Raw genomic sequence first — 20,570 nt, forward strand, 5'->3', positions numbered from 1 at the left:
TCTTATAGTTACTTTTCACATAAAAACCACATGATATGCTGATATGATATGATGCAGTATTATACTGCTAATCTACACAGTAGTACACAAAGTGTTAAAATGGGCTCCACACTGACAAACTACAACATTAAAATGCTCTGACACGAATTCATTAGTGATAAAAACAGAACAACATAATATTCTATAATAATATAACACTGTGAAAGGAGCCGCTTCAGTACATTTAGCTGAAAATACTTCTGTACTTTTACTCAGGGAACATTTTGAATTCAGGACTCGTATTCTTCGGCCATGGCTCTGAGTACTTCCTCCACCTCTGCAGTTTGGGAATATATATCTAATTTATCTCAGCGCTTTCTTTCCACATGTGGCTCTACTTCCTGAAGGGGTGTTCTCACCTCCACAACCGACATTAAAGCCACTTCAGCTCCTCATTTTATTCATCAGGATCATGTCATGATGTCTGGAACTGGAGGGTGTCGGGGTCAAAGGGCGATGACATGCAGTAGAGGATTATTTCTGACACTGCAGCCTAATATCTTAACTGGCTCTATGTGTTCAGGTATTAACTGAATGGCACTTAATGACAGCAGTCATACACTTTAATTAATTCATGTTCATGTCAGTCTTCATGACACAGTTAGGACAGATATGTGCACAACCCATCAGTGTTTCCCAGGTTCCTTTGCATGTTTTAAAGAGGAAGTTCATTCTGCTGGTGTCCGGGTTTCTTGTTGGCTTATTGTTCAGAAATATAGAAGTACATCTTCACCTGCAGTTTGCTCATCAGCAGCCTACTTGTGACTTGACTTGTTCTGATTTCTGACAGACTTTAGAACGGATTTGTTTGCTTTGCCCTAAAAGACTTGAAAGTAGCTGTGTAGAGTGGATCCTGTCCGGGTCTCAGCCTCCAGGGAGGGCAGCCCAGCTCTCCACAGCGCCGCCCTCCGTCTCTCTCAGCCCGGCTTCTTCTCCTCCAAACGGCGCGCACAGCAGCGACCTGACAGCCGCCAAGCAGCCGCGCTTCTCCCGCTGTTCAGACGCTCCGCTTCGCCGGCTGTTCGCTGGGTTTGTCGCCTCCGGTGTTGTCCTTTTGACAGCTGAGCGGGATTTTGTTCGTTTTGGAGTTTGTTTTTTTTCGGTGCATGGATGGAGTCGTCCCCGCAGGATCCGGCGAGCGACCCGGGCAGGAGCTGCTCTGAGCCCGCTACGCCGGTCACGGAGACACCGGCGAGCCTGGAGACCCTGGGGGGCGGAGAGCCACTGACTCCGGCGAGGAGACCAAGCAGCTCCGGGTCCAGCTCCTCCGGCTACAGCAAAGGTACGACAGCTGGGTTTCATATTTCTGTTATTTTGTCTGTCTGTCAGGCTGCAGCTGCAACTTGAAACGGTTGTGGAGCAGTTTGGTCTGTTGAGGTTCAGACCTGCTTTGCTTTCTTACTCTCATGATAACACTCATGCACGGCTTTGTGTGACACCTTTACCTTTTACACAGCAGTTTGTGGAGGCTCACAGAGACAGAGACAGCCACTTTTAATTATTTAACTTTCATTTAATGAGTGAAGAGAGTGGAATAAGTCACTTTAAGTGTGACACTGAATGATTCTGAAGAATTTAACACCCATTTTCCTGGTTTGGCCTCTTCCTTCCAGTGAAGGTGAATCTTAATGCCACAACCTACAATGATATTTTAGACAGCAGTGTTTGTGTGTGACACCTTTGTGTCAACAGTTTGTGCTGTTTTTCTTTCCTGCTTCAACATGACCCACAGCAGCTCCAGAAAGAAACGCTTCTCCCAGTTTGGTGTGGAGGTCCTGACCCCAGCCCCGTCCTGCAGCTTGAACTGGAACTACGAGCTGAAACGATTAGTCGATTAATCGAGTAGTGGGTCGGCAGAAAATTAATCGGCACCTATTTTGGTAATCGGCTAATCGTTTCTGTAATATTTCAAGCAAAAACGCCAAACATTTCGCAGTTCCAGCTCCTCAGACGTGAGGGTTCGGTGCTTTTCTTTGTCGCGTCTGATAGGAAACTAAACGTCTTTGGGTTTTGGACCGTTGGTCGGATAAAACAAGAACTCTGCAGCCGTCGCATCGTCTCTGGGAAATTAGAATGAGCATTTTTCATTTCTTTGCGGCATTTTATAGGCAGAAAGAGTCATCGATAGTGAAAATAATTGTTAGTTGCAGCCGTGATTGGAACCCGGACTGGGAGCCAGACCTGATCCACCAGCACCAGTGCTGGACCTCACTGATGCTCTGGTGTCTGAATGGGAGCAGATCCCTGCTGGAAAGCCTGAAAGCTGTTGGAGCAGCTCATTAATGAACACGGTGACACCATCACATTACACTGTCTCTAACTGAGTTTCCATCCACCTCTTTTTATGCACATTTTCAATTTGCGCATAAAAAAACCTGAGTGGAAATGCTGTCGAAATACATAAAAAAAGTGTTTCCTGACGTGTGAGGCCTGGAAGCTGTTTGTGGGTGAAACCAGAAGCAGACGGAGTGAATAACTGCTGACGTCATGAAGCCTGAAGAGCTAAGAGCATCAGCTGTGTGTGGAGCGATGAGGAGGCTGGAGCCTTCCTCACATGAACACATGAAGCCGACAGAAACGTCATGTTTCCATCATGTTTCCATCATGTTTCCATCGTCTGAGCTTCCACTGGAGCTCTTTTGATGACGTCGTCTCGCTGCGTCCTCTTCTTCTGCGCTGCTTTAACGGCAGCGGCTGGAGGATCGGCTCCACCAGCTGTTCACCTCCATCAGCCAATGAGCTCGTGTTCTCGCAGCAGCAGCAGCAGCGGGTGGAGACGAGCAGCGAGTCACGTTTCCTTTTGCAGATTTTCTGGAAATTGAGTTGAAATTTACGCTGGAAACTTGACTACATATGGGTGTAATGTTTGATTGTCCACATACTTTTGGCCATGTAGGATGCCTTGATGATGAAGCGGTGGACTGAAGAGACTCTATTTAAGGGACCTGAAGTTTGTATGATTGGTTGTGTGCACAGATTAAGAGATCATTTTGAAGCTGTGTCAAGCTTTATGGACTTTTTCTTATCTCCTCTCATATTGCGCTTTGATTTTCTGCTCTGCTGCAGAGATGAAACGATTGGTCGATTAATCGGTCAGTTGATTGACAGAAAAGTAATTTGCAACTATTTTTATTAATCGTTTCAGTCATTTTCCAAGCAACAATAGTTAAAAAAAATGCCACGAGAGGATTTGCTGCTTTTCTTGTGACACTTAATAGAACATCTTCATCATTTTAAGAAGTCACCTTTGGCTCTGGGAACCTGTGATGGGTGATTTTTCACTATTTCCTGACATTTCATAGACTAAACATTTAAGCAAGAAAATAATATTCAGATCAGTCGATTATTACAATAATCGATAGCTGCAGCCCTACTCTGCTGCTTTTTACTTTAATGACTAGTAATTCTTATTTGTTTGTTTAGAGTCACACATGCAGACAAACTCTCATAATTAATAGCAATGAGGGAAGTGTGTCTCCTGTGTGCAGCTGGTGGAACGCAGACCGGAGAGAGAGAGAGAGGCAGTCAGACCGAGCTTCATTGAGTTTCTCAGTCGTCTGTTACGTAACAGCTGTTCAGGAAAAAAATCCCAGTGAGTGTTTGAGCTGTGAGGAAATCGAGACGAGCAGATAGTGCGACTCTGCTTCTGAGACGTTCAGTCAAAGCGGAGAGCCAGGAGGAGCCGGGCCCCGGGTACATAATGAGAGATAAACAAACTAAACTCCCAGAGATCAGCGGGTCAAATGCTGCATTCAAGTGCGCCTTGTAAACTTGTCTCAGCCCTTGTCTACTGTTAGATAACAATGACTCATCTCACAGAAAAACAGTGGTGGAGGAAGTATTCAAACCCTTTAATTAAGTAACAGTACTAATACCACACTATAAAAATACACACACGCACCTGTAACTACTTCCTGGAAAGCCTGGATTCAAGAGCACAAACCTTTTCATAGTTGTTTGTCATCGCACCTGACTCACCAATGCTGCGAGAGAGTTTGAGTAGACGAGGGGAGTTCTGTGTCGGCCTGGGAATTGTTCAAAATGTATCCACACTCCTTGTCATTTTACCAAGTAGAAACTCATCTGTCATTTAAACAAGTTAAGTAACAAAATAAGGATTTATAATGTGTCCCTGGCTGCAGGGAAACACAGAAAAATCTGATCTCTGACCCCAAACCTGCTGCTAAACAGCAGACAGACACGACCGCCCTGAGGCTCGTTTAAACTAATGTCATCTGTGATGGTTAGTTTGTCCAACTGTAGTAAAAATGTCTTTCACAGTAGACTGACAGCAAACTTGACCTCTCTCCATTGGAAGGTTAATGGTCAGATTTGACAGATGGTGTGAGGAGTCTGAGGTAAAAGTTCTGAATCATTTTGAATTTGTTTACTGTTTTGAAATAATTCCGCAGTGAATAAAATAGACTGTTAAAGCTGGAGTGCGGGACGTCCGTTACATTCGAGCCGAATGTTCACACAATGCTGATTAAGCCTATCACCGCCAGGTAAATCTCTCTCAGTATACAGAGAGTTGGTTTGGTTTGGTTTGGTTTGCCAGAGCAGAAGCGGGGAGCAACCCAGAGCCATGTAAAAAAAAAAAAGGTCCATTGGAGACAACGTTTATTATTGAACATTGTTTACTGATTATTTTGTTCATTATGATTGTATAGTTTGTGTTAATATGCTTTGGCAACGTTGTATTGTATGCAGTCAATAAAGCCATTTGATTTGAAATTGAAAGGAGTTGATGCAACTCTCTCTCGATTTGATTAAAAAAAAACGTGAGTGAATAATTTCCTCAAACTGCTGCTGTTATTTCTGACGGCACTCGAAGGCAGCAGGCGTGAGAGGTGACGGGTTAGAAGGGCACAGAGCCAGAGCAGCCAGTGTGTCAGAGTGACAGCTTCAAGATCAGACCTGTGAACAGCTTTAAGCTGAAATCACTAACCAACCTGTTGACCCGCATTCCTGCTGCCTGCAGGAGAACAGCAGCAGGAAACTTTATTCATAAAACTGAAATATTACAGAGATTCTCTGGCCTGTGCACTGCTCTGGGATCATTTATTTCAATCGTGTTTTATTTATTTTTCACAGATGCTCTTGATAATCCTGTATTAAAATATTCTAATATAAAATATACGACTATATTATAATGAATATTTTAGTGAATACTCACTAATATTCTGGTTTTGATCATATTCAGGATGTGATATTTTCTTGGAACATGAGAAACCTGGTTCTGCATTCTAATATCCAGGTTTCTAATCAGAAATGTCCTCGTTTTCCAAACTGTTCCCACTTTTGAAGATGTTTCTAACCAAAAAGCTGTTTACATTTTCACTTTGCAAAATGTTCTCTTTCCCAAATATATCATCGCTTTCCAAAATGTTCTCACTTCTTTTGAAATATCTGCGCTTTCCAAAATATGCCCTCATTCATAATTGTCATAACTTTTCAAAAATATCCATATTTTCCAAAATCCTCTTTACATATGGCCTCACAAACGTTCTAAAATGGTCCCACTTTTCCAACTGTTTATACTTTCCAAATAATATTAAACATGTCCACACTTTTAAAATTGACCAAAAATGTAAATGATGAAGAATGTGCCTTTCCAAAAATGTGCCAGTGTTCTCACTTCGTCAAAAAAAAAATCCAAAATGGTCCCACTTTTTAAAATGCCCTCACTGTACAGACTGTTTGTACTTTCCAGAAATGATATCACTTTGCAAAACGTCCTCGTTCCCAAACATGTCATCACTTTCCGAAATGTCCTCATTTCCCAAAATACTCTGTCTAAAAGTGAAGGTTTAAAACTCTTATTGGTCCTCACAAAGGTAGAATTACAACAGCACACACAGTTTATTCACAGCCTGCATTCACTGTCTTTACTTTAGTTTTTCTATTTGTTCTCCTGGTCTTCGCAGCGTTTCTGTCCTCACACAGTTTTGATGTTGTTGTGTCTTCATTTGTAATTTTGTTTTTTTCTTCTTCTCGGCATCTCAGCCCCTTGAGGTTTCTCTGTCTCACCCACACAGCTTGTCTTTTCTCTTTCTTCTTCTTCTTCTTCTTCTTCCAGTCGTCATTACAAACAATAAATCTGAACGTTTATCTCCTGCGGTCTCATTGTGGACAGCGTCTCGCCTTGTCTCATCTGGTGTTTCTGGATCGTGAAGGTGCTTCACAGCCGCTCAGTCAGACGGGATGAACACGACCGTAGCGCACGTCCTGTGATTGTCTTTAATTTGTTATTATTGTGGGGAATATGACTTCCTGTCATGTTGTCAGGTTAAAGCTGATTGGACTCCCAGACAGAGAGCGTGTTAAGATGAGCGAATGGAAAAGCATGAATGAACTAGATAAGGTTCTTCAGATCTGGTCAGAAAAATAGCAGCCAGTGTAAAACTCTGGGCCGGTACTTCTCCTAGGTGAACCTGTAGGACTAAAACCACTCCGACCTCAGTGGAGGAGAAGAACTACTCCTAGAAGAGTGTGACGTCGCTGTTTTTTTGACACTCACGAGTAGAAATTATGATGATGTGTTGTAGTTTTCCGGACAGTAGCAGTTTGGAATATTAGACAGTAGTTACTATAGCCCCGCTATTATTTGAAATAAGTAAAATAAAAACAAGATATATGACCCTATATTAGATTTTACGTGCAGTAAATAAGTTGACATCTCCTTCAACCTTGACTTGTGCCACCATTATCTTTTTGAGGCGCAGTATCTGCCATCATTATCATCATCATCATCATCAAGTTTGACTGACTGCTGAAATCAGAATCATCACAATTGCACAGCTGCATCTTCCCCGTTGCAAAAACGTCTAACGTTAAGAGTAGAGCTGAAACAATAAATCGATTAGTCGAACGACAGCAAATTGATAATTAATCAATCGATTAAGTCATTTTCTAAAGGAAAAATGTAATATTTTCTTAGTCTTCTCTGATAGTAAACTGACTGTCTTTGGGTTTTGGACTGTTGTTTAACCCTAACCCTGTCAGCTTGGGCTCTGAGAAAATGTTTTTTTGGACAATGATATAGATAGATAATATAGATTAATTGAAAACATAACGGCAGATTATTCAGTAATAAAAAGAATTGTTCATTGCAGCCCTAGTTGTGAGGACATGGGTTTGTGCAGGGACAGCATGTGTTCTCTGCATCCCGTCCCGTCAGTCTCAAAAAATCATTTGTTTTGCCTGAACGGCATCGCCTGCAGCTCCTAACAGGTCAGGACTCCTCTGGGGCCCTAAATATCAGCAGAGACAGGAGTCATTTATTAATTAAAGAGAGTTTTTTATAAAATGCTTTAATTCCTAGTTCTAAAAGTAGGAGACGCTTGATAAATAATGTCCCTGGTCAGAAAAATAATAACCAGTTTCACAAAATCGGTAAATCCCTGAGCTCTGACGCTCAGGCGTCAAAGCTTCTCTGAGCTCCACAAACCCCGTCAGGTCAAAGGTCCCATGTAGTTTAGATGTTGTTATCGACCCCAATGCACCTGCCGCCGCTGGTCTGGGTTTACTTGAGCCTCGCAGCTCTGCTCAGACCTCAGATCAGTTTTCCATGAACTGCTTTTGTCACTTTCAGAGGAGTTGTATGTGAAAGTGTGACCCAGTTTAAAGTGTTTCACAAACTGGGTGATGATGTGCTCAGAACACAGCAGAGAGTCCGGTCACGTTGGTGTGAAGTTATTTTGGCCGGCGGGTCCCCGGTGGGTCTGTGGTCTGGATGCTGGAAGAGGTTTGGTGTGTTTCTGGCTGGATGTAACTTCCAGTGTTTTGATATGTAGTTGATATATAAATGTGGGACTATATGAGCTTTTCCTTTAAACAACATACCGGTACAAAGTCCAGTAGGTGTGACATAGCTGACTTGACTGCATCGGGTTGAGGCTGCTGCACCCCTTCCTGAAGCCCTTGGTGGAAGCAGGTGTGTGAGAACCTGCAGCATACTGTGGCACAACTCATCTATTTGAAAAGAGCACAAACAGTTGGTTTTGTAAATGTAAAATTATTGCATTTAGTGGATATTTTAATTAATGAAGTACCCTATTATATGGTAATCAATCACCCAATTTTGCACAAAAACTAGGATACAGAAAATGAAAACTATTTACCATCATTCTGGTTTCCAGTTTGATCCAACAAGGACGACACAACACCCTTCTCTAAAATGGCAATCTGCTTCCCAACTTTTGGATGAACATCTCGATGAATGCCTTCCCATCGAACAGTCTTCCAAACTCTACATCTAGCTGATATAGGAAACGGCAATCACAAGTACATGTGTTGCTTAGATCTGAAATGATTACTTTCATGGTAGTTAGTTTCAAGCCCCACTTCAACCACAAAGCTCGTATCAGTGAATCCCTGGGATAAGGAAACATGAGTCTTACCAGGCTATAAAACGAGGGTACTGCTGGACAATGTCTGCGATGGCTGAAAGTCATTCCTATTGCCATCTTGATCAGGCCCATGTTCTCTTTTGATGACAGTCAAACATTTACTTGGGTCTTCATCCGCTGAAGGCTGAGCTGCTGATGCGGCACTACAAGGCAGCGTCCTGGCAGCGCCGCTGGCCCTCTTCCAGATTCCCTCAGATATATTGTAGCTTCATTTCTATGAACCCTTCATGAGATACAGGATCATAGAAATGTTCCTACAAAAGAAAACAAAAATATATAATAAATGAGTACTCTGGGCCATACTAGTAGATTTGATCATTTCTCTCATAAGTAATAAAACACATCTCAACCAAAAAAGAAATTCAAAATGTTTGAGGAATAGTGAAAATGAATAACTACAAAGCAGAAAATTGAGGTTACTGGTTGAATTAAGCAATGTATCATCACAGCTCTTAGACAGTGAAATAAAATGAGAAAATGGTATACTCTGCATCTTTAATCATTAATAATTACTTACAAATCCTTCACCCTCTCCAGAGATCATCAAATTCAGCGATGGGAAGAATATGGTTAATGATTTAGCCAAATGCAGTTTCTCTGCTGCCGACGGGTAACAGTAGAGCAAAACAAAGGATAAAACAACAAGGCCTTGACCCACTGACAATACATGAAGGTTTTTATGTACAGTCAGGAGATCGTTTTTAAATCCACTTGTGCTCAGACCTGTATCACTGAACAAAAATAGGAAATTTTAATCTAGAACTTATATCAAAAGAATGAGTACCTATAACCTATAAGGCCATTGATGCTTAATTTGACAAGCTTCTGCTGCTGATGGACAGTCAGTACGTCTGGAGCCTTCAGCCGTACAGCCAGGTCCTTCTACAAAATACAAGAACAAACAAACCCCTCAGTGACCTGGAACATGGCGCGTATTCTTATATCAAAATTCAAAACATCAATTTCCTCACAAGTGGAATATGTCAGCTAAAATTAGTGTAAAAAAACATGTAGTCTCATTGTGGTCACCTTTTCATTTTCAACATGTGGAGCTTGAAACTCCACAAATTCCAGCTGATCACTGTGAAGATGTAGTCTTTGAAGTCATTGTTATACTGGAGAAACCTTTCTAATCGCACTGAATGGGGAAAACTCTGACAGGGCTGCGAAAGCTGTGAGGCATTGTTTCAGTGCCATCTTTATAAATGGATACAAGCACTGTCTTGGCCAGTGGTCCTGGGTCCGGTAGTGGAGGAGGGTCATTTTCAAACAGCTGAACGTTACTTGCAGCAGTTACATAAACTGTCCCAAATAAAAAAAATAAAATTTATAATAATAATAATAAGCTAGCAAGCCCATTACTTGTTGTAGCGTAATCGTGCTACCGTGAGTTCCTCTTGGCCCTGAGACACCACGCTGACACCAGGGTTTCAGTGTATGTTCTTTATTTCTATTGTTCTTTCTTTCTTTTCTGTCCGCACGCTCTTTCTCTTCTTCCGTCCGCTCTCCAACCGCCTCTTTTCTCCTCCCTTGTCCAGCATGCTACTGTATTTAAGGAAAGAATAATTAGTTAACCGAGTTCAGCTGTGCCAATTATCTCTCCTTGATGCTGCTCACCTGAGCGACTCCCCCACCTCTCCCTCTGCAGCTTAAAGCTACCCATACCCACCTCCACACTTGTCTAGTGGTACTGTATTCTTATAAAGCTGGGTCATGTGGCATATTGTGAGCCCAAGCCTTGCCAATGACCCTCGTCTTGCTGAATTGGGCTCATGTTAATGAACACAAGATGGGCGCGTGAGGGTTACAATAATGACGATGGCACATGATCAAAAGCACTGGCAAAGCACACACATTCCCCATTTTACAAAGGTTAAATATTTCGTCTGGCTCACTTAAAATATATTTCACACTGTAATAATCATATCCAAAAACATGGAAAATCATTCTGGTGATGTTACATACTAAAAATAATTTAGTTATTGCCAAGGTGCGCGTTAGGAGAATACGCAATATGATTGGCCAATAATGTAACATATTTGGGTGTTTTGAAGAGGATGCGGCATGCAGCACATTTTAAAGAAATTTACACAAAATGTGTAACTTTGCTATCTACACATTAATTGTGTCAGGAAACAGCACATCTTCATTAAGTGTGCACCATGTTGCATAACCACCAGTGTGTGTTTCAGATGGCGCTCAGCCTCACGGCCTCAAACTGACTCTGAATGAGCTCGATACAACATGCTGCCAGTCGGTGACTCATCGTACAGTCTGTGTTGTATAGACTGCTGCCGATCTGCCCGGATACCTGCCCTGCCAGGAGGTCACCTCTTATGTTTTTCCATCTGAATATTTCAGATGATCGTTTGCTGATTTGGAGCTGAGCAGGTTCAGTGAGCACAGCTGGAGGTTTGAGGCTCGCTGCTAATTAAAACATCCAACAGAGAGGCTCAGAGGAGCTGCTTTAACTTACAGCAAATGAAACTGAAGTTACTGTATGCTCATTAGTAAAAATACATCACATTACATAGATATACAACCCTTTAAAATGAGAACAATGAAGACAATAAGATGCAGTTGAAAGCTAGTCAAAAAAGCTAGTAAGTGGACCTTCATTTAAAGGGACAGTTCACCCCAAAATCAAAAATACATATTTTTCTTCTCACCTGTAGTGCTATTTATCCATCTAGATTATTTTGGTGTGAGCTGCCAAGTTTTGGAGATACCAAGAAGACATAATCTCATAATTCATCACTCTGATTCATTTTTAAAACTTAAAATTTAAGTACCAGATTAGAAACCTGTATGCATGACCAGGAAATCAGGTTTATCTAATCCTGACCCCGATTACTGAAACCAGGTTTGTTGTTTACGTCACATTAAAGAAATCAGCTTACTACATAAAGCCGGCTGTAACGCTGTTACTTAAAGGAGCAGTGTGTAGGATTTAGTGGCATCTAGCAGTGAGGTTGCAGATTGCTGAATAACTGAACTGAATACCACTAGCATCACCCTCCCCTACTAAACGTCTAGGACAGGGGTGGGCAATTAATTTTTACAAGGGGCCACATGAGAAACCTGAATTGTGTCAGAGGGCCAAACCAACGATAACTTAAACTTAATTCTGCTCAACTTTCTTCAATTGTAAAATGCACTAAATTATATATTTTGAATAGCTGGTACTGATAATCGGAAGAATAAAACTACTCTGTAAATATTTATCATATTTGGCAATGTGAAATTGTGGTGTATAGGTCAAATAAGAAAACAAAAACAATGACTGAATCAGTGCAATTTATTTTTAACTTGTTAATCTCCACAAACAATGAAAAACAACTTAACAAGTTTATAGAAATACAGCAATACAACAAACAATAACTTGTAATGTTTTCCACCTCATTTTACCTCTTCAGTGAGAATAATCCAGTCTGTTCTGGGCTTAAACAAAGACATTGAAATCTGGATGAATGTCTGAGGTGGCTATGCGAAGGACAGCTGAGTTGTGGTCATCAGTGATAGAGGATCTGTGTTTGGATTTGTTGAACTTCATCACGCAGAATGTCTGTTCACATACACAGGTAGATCCAAAGAGGACTAGAATCCTCTGAGTATGCCTCCTCAGGTGTGGAAAGGTCTCCTCTCTGAGGGAGCATTTACCTCTGTGAACAAGTCATTACCAGTGGTTGTCCCTTTCATTGACTGCATGGCTGCCAACTCCTCCGTGATTTGAAAGTCTGCAGTTATCCCACGTAAGAAGATGAGTAGCTGGGCGGTGTCACGTACATCGCAGCTCTCATCCAAAGCCAGAGAAAAACAGTCAAAGTCGGCCGCTCTGTTCTTCAGCTGAAGCTCCAAGTTTCCAGCGACGTCCTCAACCCGCCTCGTCACAGTGCGTCGGGAGAGTGACACGTTCTCTGATGCGGCCTTTTTCTCCGGCACATCAGCGCAACAGAGTCCAATAAGCACTCCTTAATAAACTCTCCGTCAGAAAACGCCTTACTTTTTCTGGCGATTTTGTGAGAAATGAGATAACTTGTCCTGACGGCTGCATCTCTGGGGGTGTGAAGTTTCGTAAAAAGTCCTTGTTGGGTTTGCAGTTTTGTTAGCAACGCATCAGACTCCCGCGCGCTCTTCATCAGACAGATTTCTGTATTTATCCTCATGCTTGGTCGTGTAGTGGCGATTCAAATTATAATCCTTTAACACAGTGACCTGTGTACCACAGATTAAGCACATGGCTTTACCTTTAATTTCTGTAAAGAAATACTTGGCAGTCCATGTCTTGTTGAAAACACGGCATTCCTTATCAACTTTTCTTTTCTTAGCGTGAGCCGACATCTTGAGGGTAACCTGGCTAGCGTCACTTGTCGCTGTTCACCTTCACTCACAGCTCACGCATGTTGCGAGATATTGAAATAAGTCCACACCGCAGACATGTTGGCTCTTATCCAGATAACCGTGTGCTGGCTGCGCTTTTTAATTGCGTCATTACAATTGTGTTTCGGCCGTGTTGTTTCGGTGTTTTAGGTATTTCGGACGAAAATTTTCGGTGGCCGAATTTTAGTTTTTGCCCAGGTCTGGTCTAGGAGAAACTACGGTGGCCGTGAAACTCGCGAAAAACGCTAACGGCCCTATCTAGAGCCGGTGATTGGTTTGTCTGTTCTGGGCTACTGTAGAAACATGGCAGTGCAACATGGCGGCCTCCGTGGAAGGGGACCCGCTCCCTCTGTAGATGAAAACAGCTTATTCTAAGGTAACGAAAACACGATTCTTATTTTCACACTAATGAAAACATACTTATGAATATTATATTCCATTTATGCCATATTCTGCCAATAGATCCCACTAAATGTTACACACTGGTCCTCTAAGTACACTTAAAGTGACAATTCTGCGCCTTTTAGTTACACTTCACCTAACACTTAAACTGCTTTCACTGTTAAGTCAAAGTTCAACTGCCAGCTCCCTTCACACTTTACACATTTTCACACCTTTCTGTGCTCACACATCAATTGAAAGTTCAACTCCATTCACTATTATTGGATTAGTTTGATACTTTAAAGCCCTTTGTATCACAATTTTCTAAAATGAATGAATATTTAAACAAAACGATGTATTTTAAACTAAGGACATGAGGTGATCTGGCAAAAATGTAAATTCACAAGCTTGAAATATGTCTGATTGTGTGTCTGATTGTTACAGTTGGACACACAAAGTAGGTTTTGGGTATTTTACTTTGAGAGAAACATGAGGATTCATAGTAAAACAATTTACTTCTCCACTTCTTCTTACTTGGTAAGAGCTGTACTTGTATTTCAGGTTATTTACCAAACACCTCTTCTTCCTCCTCCTTCCTCTAGACTCAAACATGAGGTGAATTACTCAGCTCTAATGATAATTACCCAGAGTGCCTCTTGCTCTGGTCTGAAGCCAGCTGTTAATTAGCTTGTTGACGGCTCCTTTGTGCAGCGGCGGGCCTGTTTGGCCCGAACACGCCTCGTTGCTCCCTGATAAAGACAAAAGAGTGCTGTCGTGGACATTTGATTATCTCTGTCAGAAGTGGATCTGGCTGCAGGATCAGATGTTCAGATGCAGAAGAAGAAAACAACTGCAGACACAGTTTCACTCCTCAGATCCAACATGTAGGGAATCAGGTGGATCATGATTCATGATTTCTGATGTGTTTCACAATTTAATATTTGTATGAATCAATAGGTTCGTCTACAGGTCGACGTCTTGGCCTGATGAAACACTTTCAAAACCACCAAAATAAAGTTAATAAAATGGATATGAGTTTTTCCCTTTAGTCCACAATACAACAATGTAACACATTTGAGTGTGTTGAAGAGGATGCGGCATGCAGCACATTTTACAGAAATTGATACAAAATGTGTAACTTTGCTATCTACACATTAATTGTGTCAGGAAACAGCACATCTTCATTAAGTGTGCACCATGTTGCATAACCACCAGTGTGTGTTTCAGATGGCGCTCAGCCTCACGGCCTCAAACTGACTCTGAATGAGCTCGATACAACATGCTGCCAGTCGGTGACTCATCGTACAGTCTGTGTTGTATAGACTGCTGCTGATCTGCCCGGATACCTGCCCTGCCAGGAGGCCCCTCACACCCTTGCTTTTCTTTTTCTTTTGTGACTTCTGCTGCTGAATCATTTACAGTTTCTGACTTCGACAGCCGTCCACCGATGAGACTTTATTCCCAAGAAAAGCTTTTTTCATTTAATTAACTTGTACTGACAGGTCTTCTAACCATGACCACAGTCGTATCCTAATGTTAACCAAGTACTTTCCAAGTAGTTAATGTGTCTATATATGCAGTATATACACTGCATATTAGGGATGTCCCAATCAAGTGTTTTTGGCCCTGATCCCGATCCGAGTCCTTTAATATTGGGTATCTGCTGATACTCAGTCTGATCCGATACTTATGTTTACCTCAATGTTGACTAAATATGTATCTGACACATTGAAATAACAGTTGTAGCTACAACATCTGACAGCTTATTTTTCACGAGCTACTTGACCCAAATACTGAAGGTCCTGATTCAAAACTATGAAGTTTATAAGCCTAAATTATTGATATATTTTGAAAGAAAGTTCAACTGGAGAATGTGACTCCTGAAACTGACGTGATGCGACCCACTAGAGAGAAGACGTCTCACTCTGTTGGAGTTGCTGGAACTATAGAAACATTCAGTCCACTCTGCTCAAGCTGACAACTGACAAGTTTCATTTTGGCCAGTCCAAAAATCCATAGAAATCAAGTACATATGAACCATAAATGAGGGGTGCGGGGTTGTTGCCAGCACAAACAAATGAAGTCTCACATGGTAAATTCAGTATGATGTGCATTTCCACAGCTCAAAGATAAGTGAGTATGGCTAATGGAATAGATGATATTTCCATCAGAACAACAGAGTAATGTCATACTGAAAACACTTTCTCTCTTTAATACTAATACTGTTTTCATTCCCTAATTAATTCCAGTTGTTTTACTTTGCAGTGTTCACAAGTTCAATAAAATGCAAAACTTCCTGCAGATGTTTCACAATAAAAGTCTACCACGTGAGGGCGTGAGCTGGAGACAGTAGAAACTCCATTTCTGTATTTTAAAATACAGTATTCCCTATGTTATCAACTGTGACCCTTCCAAAAAAGGTTCATACTTTATTAGTTACAAATTGTATTTTTGTTAATTAATTAATTAATTACCAGGTCTTACTTTAGGATCTGTAGAACATCTGGATCTCAGAGCATGTCGGGGATATTTAAAATTCCCTTCATGCTCCCTCATCCTTCTTAGCTTTAGTTCTTGAGCTGAACTTGAATTTAATTCCAGGCAGCATTACAAGATCTTGAAAATCCTTAAATTTATCCTCCTAAAGGTTGGTTGCCTTTTTCTGCTCCTGCTGTCCTTCCTTCCTCCTTCATCTGCCCTCTTCCTCCTCCCTTCCTCCCCGACAGGTGGCTGACCTGACCGCAAATATCAATTAGCAGTTAAAGAGAGTCAACTCCTGGTTGGAATCTGCTCAAAGAGTCCAGATGGCGAGGAGCAGTGAGTCGGAGCAGTCGAGGAAAATAAGACTGAGGAGGTTTCCCCGGTCAGTACGTGTGTTCTCCCGCTGGACGCAGGTGTTTCACTCGAGTTCACATTCGTTACGTTAACGACGAGACCTCAGTTATTAATAAATGTCTCCCCTCTCTCCCTCATGTCATATGCAGTCACAGCAAGTTTGATAGATTAATTCGTCACTGTTGACTGAACACATTTCAGTCTGGGATGGTGAACATTTCAGTGGTTTTTATCTCCACTGAAAAACACCTGAATAAATAAAACAATTACTGGAAAATGTCAGCATCCAGTGTTGTGAGGGACCAAACACAAGAATCTATAAACTGTCTCGTGTGGTAAACTTCAGGTTTCCTTTCAATTAAATTTTATTTATATAGCACCAATTCATAACAGAAGTTATCTCATTGCACTTTTCCTATCGAGATGGTCTAGACCGTACTCTTTATAATATTATTTACAGAGACCCAACAAATCCCACCATGAGCAAGCATTTGGCGACAGTGGCAAGGAAAAACTTCCTTTAAGAGGCAGAAACCTTGAGCAGAACCAGACCCAGGGTGGGCGGCCATGAGAGAGAGAGAGAGAGAGAGCATACAGTAGTACAATGCAAATTTCACATAGATTTTTAAAATAATAACAATAAATGGTAGTGGTAATATTAATATTAATAAAATAATAAAAATGATGGGAATAATAATGATAATAATAGTAATTAATTGTAGTAGCAGTTGTCGAGCAGGAACACGGGGGCAGCAGATGGCCCACAACCACAGATCCAGACTCTGCAGCTCCGGAGGCAGAAATACCTGCTGAAAGCGACAGAAGGAGAGAGGAGAGAAACGAGAAAGAACAAAACTACGGGAGAGAGAAGATGTCGAGTTAGTAACATGCAGTAATGGGATAAAAATACATACAGACGGAGAGGGAGAGGAGGAGAGAGGAAAGAGGTGCATCATGGGACGTCTCCCGGCAGTGGAGGCCTATAGCAGCATAACTAAGGGATGGTTCAGGACTCACCCGAGCCAGCCCTTACGATAAGCTTTATCAAAGAGGAAAGTCTTAAGCCTACTCTTAAATGTGGAGATGGTGTCTGCCTCCCGAACCCAAACTGGGACCTGATTCCACAGGAGAGGAGCTTGATAACGGAAGGCTCTGGCTCCCAGTCTACTTTTGGAGACTCTAGGAACCACAAGGAACCCTGCATCCTGGGAGCGCAGTGTTCTAGTCGGGTAATATGGTATTATGAGATCTTTAAGATACGATGGTGCCTGACCATTAAGAGCTTTGTAGGTGTGGAGAAGGATTTTAAATTTTATTCTGGATTTTACAGGCAGCCAGTAAAGAGAAGCTAATATTGGAGAGATATGATTTCTTTTCCTAGTTCTTGTCAGTACACGTGCAGCAGCATTCTGGATCAACTGGAGAGTCTTAAGGGACTTATTCGGGCAGCTGGATAATAAGGAACTGCAGTAGTCCAGCCTACATTAAGATAAGTACATTTACTCAAGTACTGTATATGTACTTATCTCTTTACTATGAATATCTCTCCACACATCTCACAACTCATTAGCCTCAGTGAGATGAAGAAGACGCCTGTGATTCAGCGTGAGGCTCTGCATGGTTCCTGTCTAACCAGCTGTCCTCAGTACAGTTAATCTCCACCAATCAATAAATATTCTTCACTGTTACAGTTCTCAATCACTTCAATAAGAGAGCATTATATTCAACATTACTGTTTGTTGTCGCAAACCAATATGCAAGACATTTAGCAAGCTTGTTAGCTAACAAAACCACCACTGATTAATCAATTGAGTGATTAATTTATTAATTAACAGCAGATATCTACAGTACACGTCGTTTGTTTAGAGAGACGCTGACAAACTAGCTGTCTCTTTAAAAACCTCTGGCTGACTCCTGTTTCTCTGAAAATCTGAGAATCTGTCACATGCTTCCTCCTGCAGAGATTAGAACGTAGGTTTTCCTACATACCAATATCTTCCTTATACTTATAAATGTATATGTAATTTTATTGATATAAATAAATTGACAGGGTTAGGGTAAATCTTTTATGTACTGTATTTCTTAATATGTATGTGGAGTTGGGGGGGAAAGGACTCTCATTGGACTCTCATGTTTGAACAGAGTCGACATTGAACTTCCATAACAGAGACCAATGTGTGAAAACCAAAAGCCATAACTTTACCAGACTGATGAAGTCAGTAATGTTATGAGTTCCTTGTGTGAAAAGGGTTTTAAGGACTCAAAGGTTTATTTTTCCCATACACAAGTAATTTATGTAGTGAAATACAATGTGGTTATTAGTTTTTCCTCCTGAACTGGCTGGAGAAGTTGCATGAACATCAGTCACTGCTTCAGATACCATCAGAGTTCAGCCTTTAATGATAAAATGATGAGGACGATCTGTCTGTGTGACGGCCGACTGACGGCTGATGAGTCTGTTAACGCTCACTGTTGAAACTTTTCTTTATCTACGTGCTTCCTGCTGCACATTTTCACTAGAGTCGACATCAGTTAATTAATTAATCAATTAAATTAATTAACATTTTAAGATCTGAATCATTTCATTCCTCCCTTGCTAATAAAAGCGTCAAATTCATTTGGAGCCTGTAACTTTTATAACAGAAAATATCGAACAGATTTTTATCTTACAGGATCTTTCAGGCAACAAACTGTGAAGCTTTCACTCAAAGAAAATCACCAAGTTAGCAGTCGTGTGTGCGCGTTCATCTTCTGGTTCCCCTTGTGGCCCCCCTGTGTTGTTGTTCAGTTGTCAAGTGCTTGCTTGGACACTAGCGTTAGCATGCTAAAAGTGCTCAAATGCTTGAGCGCTGGGTTGTGCATGTGGTCGGATCTCAGAAAGCAGTGTGTTCGCAGTTGAAAACAGACTGAACTTTACTGTAATCAGTAAAATAGCATTTTCTCAGCCAATACTGGGTACATCTGAAATATTAACCATCAAGTTTGTTTTCTTTTAGAAACACTGAGCTTTAGCCTTTAACATTTTTGTGCAGCGAGTGAGATGCGAAGATACTACTTTCATCTGTGTTTTAAGTACAGAGCTGGAATCAGAACGTGGTTAGCTTAGCATAAAGACTGGAAGCAGGGGGAAACAGCTAGCCTGGTTCTGTCCAAAGTTCAAAAGCACACCTACCAACACCTCGAAAGGTCAGTAATTAACATATTGTATCTCTAACACAGGTATATAAACAGAAATGTAAAGATGACAGCTTGTGGTTTTATGGGGAGTTACATGTTGGAACTATTTCTTGGCCAGGTTAGCTGCTGTATCCAAGCAACGCGTCCTAACTTCAGCTCCACACTCCACAGGCATGTGATTATATCGATCTTCTCATCTCAGCCTCGCAGAGCTGCTAGCACGGCTGTAGACACAGTCTGGTTTCCTACAGTTCCCTTTGAAGCACTTTGTTACTTCTGTGAAGATGCCACATAAATGCAGTGGTTTTATTCATATTATTCTGATTGCTATATGTTTGTGATGTTCCGGTGAAGTGTCTCTGCAGGATTAAAGTGAACTGAATCATTTAACTGCTGTGAATCCTGATCAGCCTCTTTCTGTAAAGTCATGTCAGCCGCTGCCTTTGTTGTCAGTACGTTTTTTCCAGCGTCGGTAGAGGTGGAGTGAGTGTGGGGGTTGATTTGCATACAAAGCTTTCTTGCCTCCTCTTTGTTCTTGCACAGAGTGTAGAAAGAGTAATTGTCTTCATCAGTCAGAAGTGTTTATCTCGCTGGTTCGGTGACGTCGGGCGGCAGCAGAAAATGCAGAATGGAAAAACTTATGTGGGATTACTTGTCAGATCACTGCAGTGACGTGAAAGAGACGATGTGTTCTGAATGCAGATGTGTAATAAAGTGAAGAATCAGTTCTGGCTTTGTTTGGTTTGTTTTTTCTGTGACTCCAGAAGAAAAAAAAAATCCCGTTAATTTCTTCATCGTTTTTACAATAATGGCCCGACCCAAAACAATAAAAATGATGCACTCGGAAACATAGTGATGCTGCCAGGTGGAACGGTGAAGCCGCTCCCCGGCAGCTTGCTGTACCAAGCACGCCTGCAAGTCGTAAAAGACAGCAAGCTGTGATTAGTTGGAGCCATGCGTGTCGTCTCAGCCAAGTTACGGCAAGAATATACGGCACTTTGGGGCTATTTCTTTATATATATCAGCCTATTCGTGCACGAGCAGATGAATTTAGAAAAGCTGGGATTTATCATCGCTCTCTGCTTACAGGTGTGCGTATGTATAGCTTGATTATACCAGCTTTTACTGTATGTGCGTATTGGCCGTTCTTTTGCACAACAGAGACTTCAGCATACATCACAACTCAAACTCTGAGCTTTTGGGGAAGTTCTACTTCGTCTACTAGTCTTGAAAACAACTTCAGTGGGTCAAATTGACTCTGAACACGGTAAACAAGACTGTAAGTGAAGGCACCATCAGATGTTCAAGACAACAGTTTCATAGGTGAGTTTATAATGGAGGTTTACG

The 20,570-nt window shown here is 41.5% G+C and overlaps 1 protein-coding gene across 1 annotated transcript in view; it reads left to right on the forward strand.

The window, feature by feature from the left end:
* The first annotated feature begins 237 nt into the window (after window positions 1–237).
* LOC122877103 (nuclear receptor ROR-alpha A-like) overlaps window positions 238–20,570 on the forward strand; it is a 104,173-nt gene continuing 83,840 nt past the window's right edge. Inside the window, exon 1 of the mRNA XM_044198209.1 lies at window positions 238–1,321. Coding sequence (XP_044054144.1) covers window positions 1,150–1,321 — 172 coding nt within the window. The 5' untranslated portion in view covers window positions 238–1,149. The remainder of the gene's footprint in view (window positions 1,322–20,570) is intronic.

The sequence above is a fragment of the Siniperca chuatsi genome, linkage group LG1 (genome assembly GCF_020085105.1).
Source record: "Siniperca chuatsi isolate FFG_IHB_CAS linkage group LG1, ASM2008510v1, whole genome shotgun sequence".
Lineage (NCBI taxonomy): Eukaryota > Metazoa > Chordata > Actinopteri > Centrarchiformes > Sinipercidae > Siniperca > Siniperca chuatsi.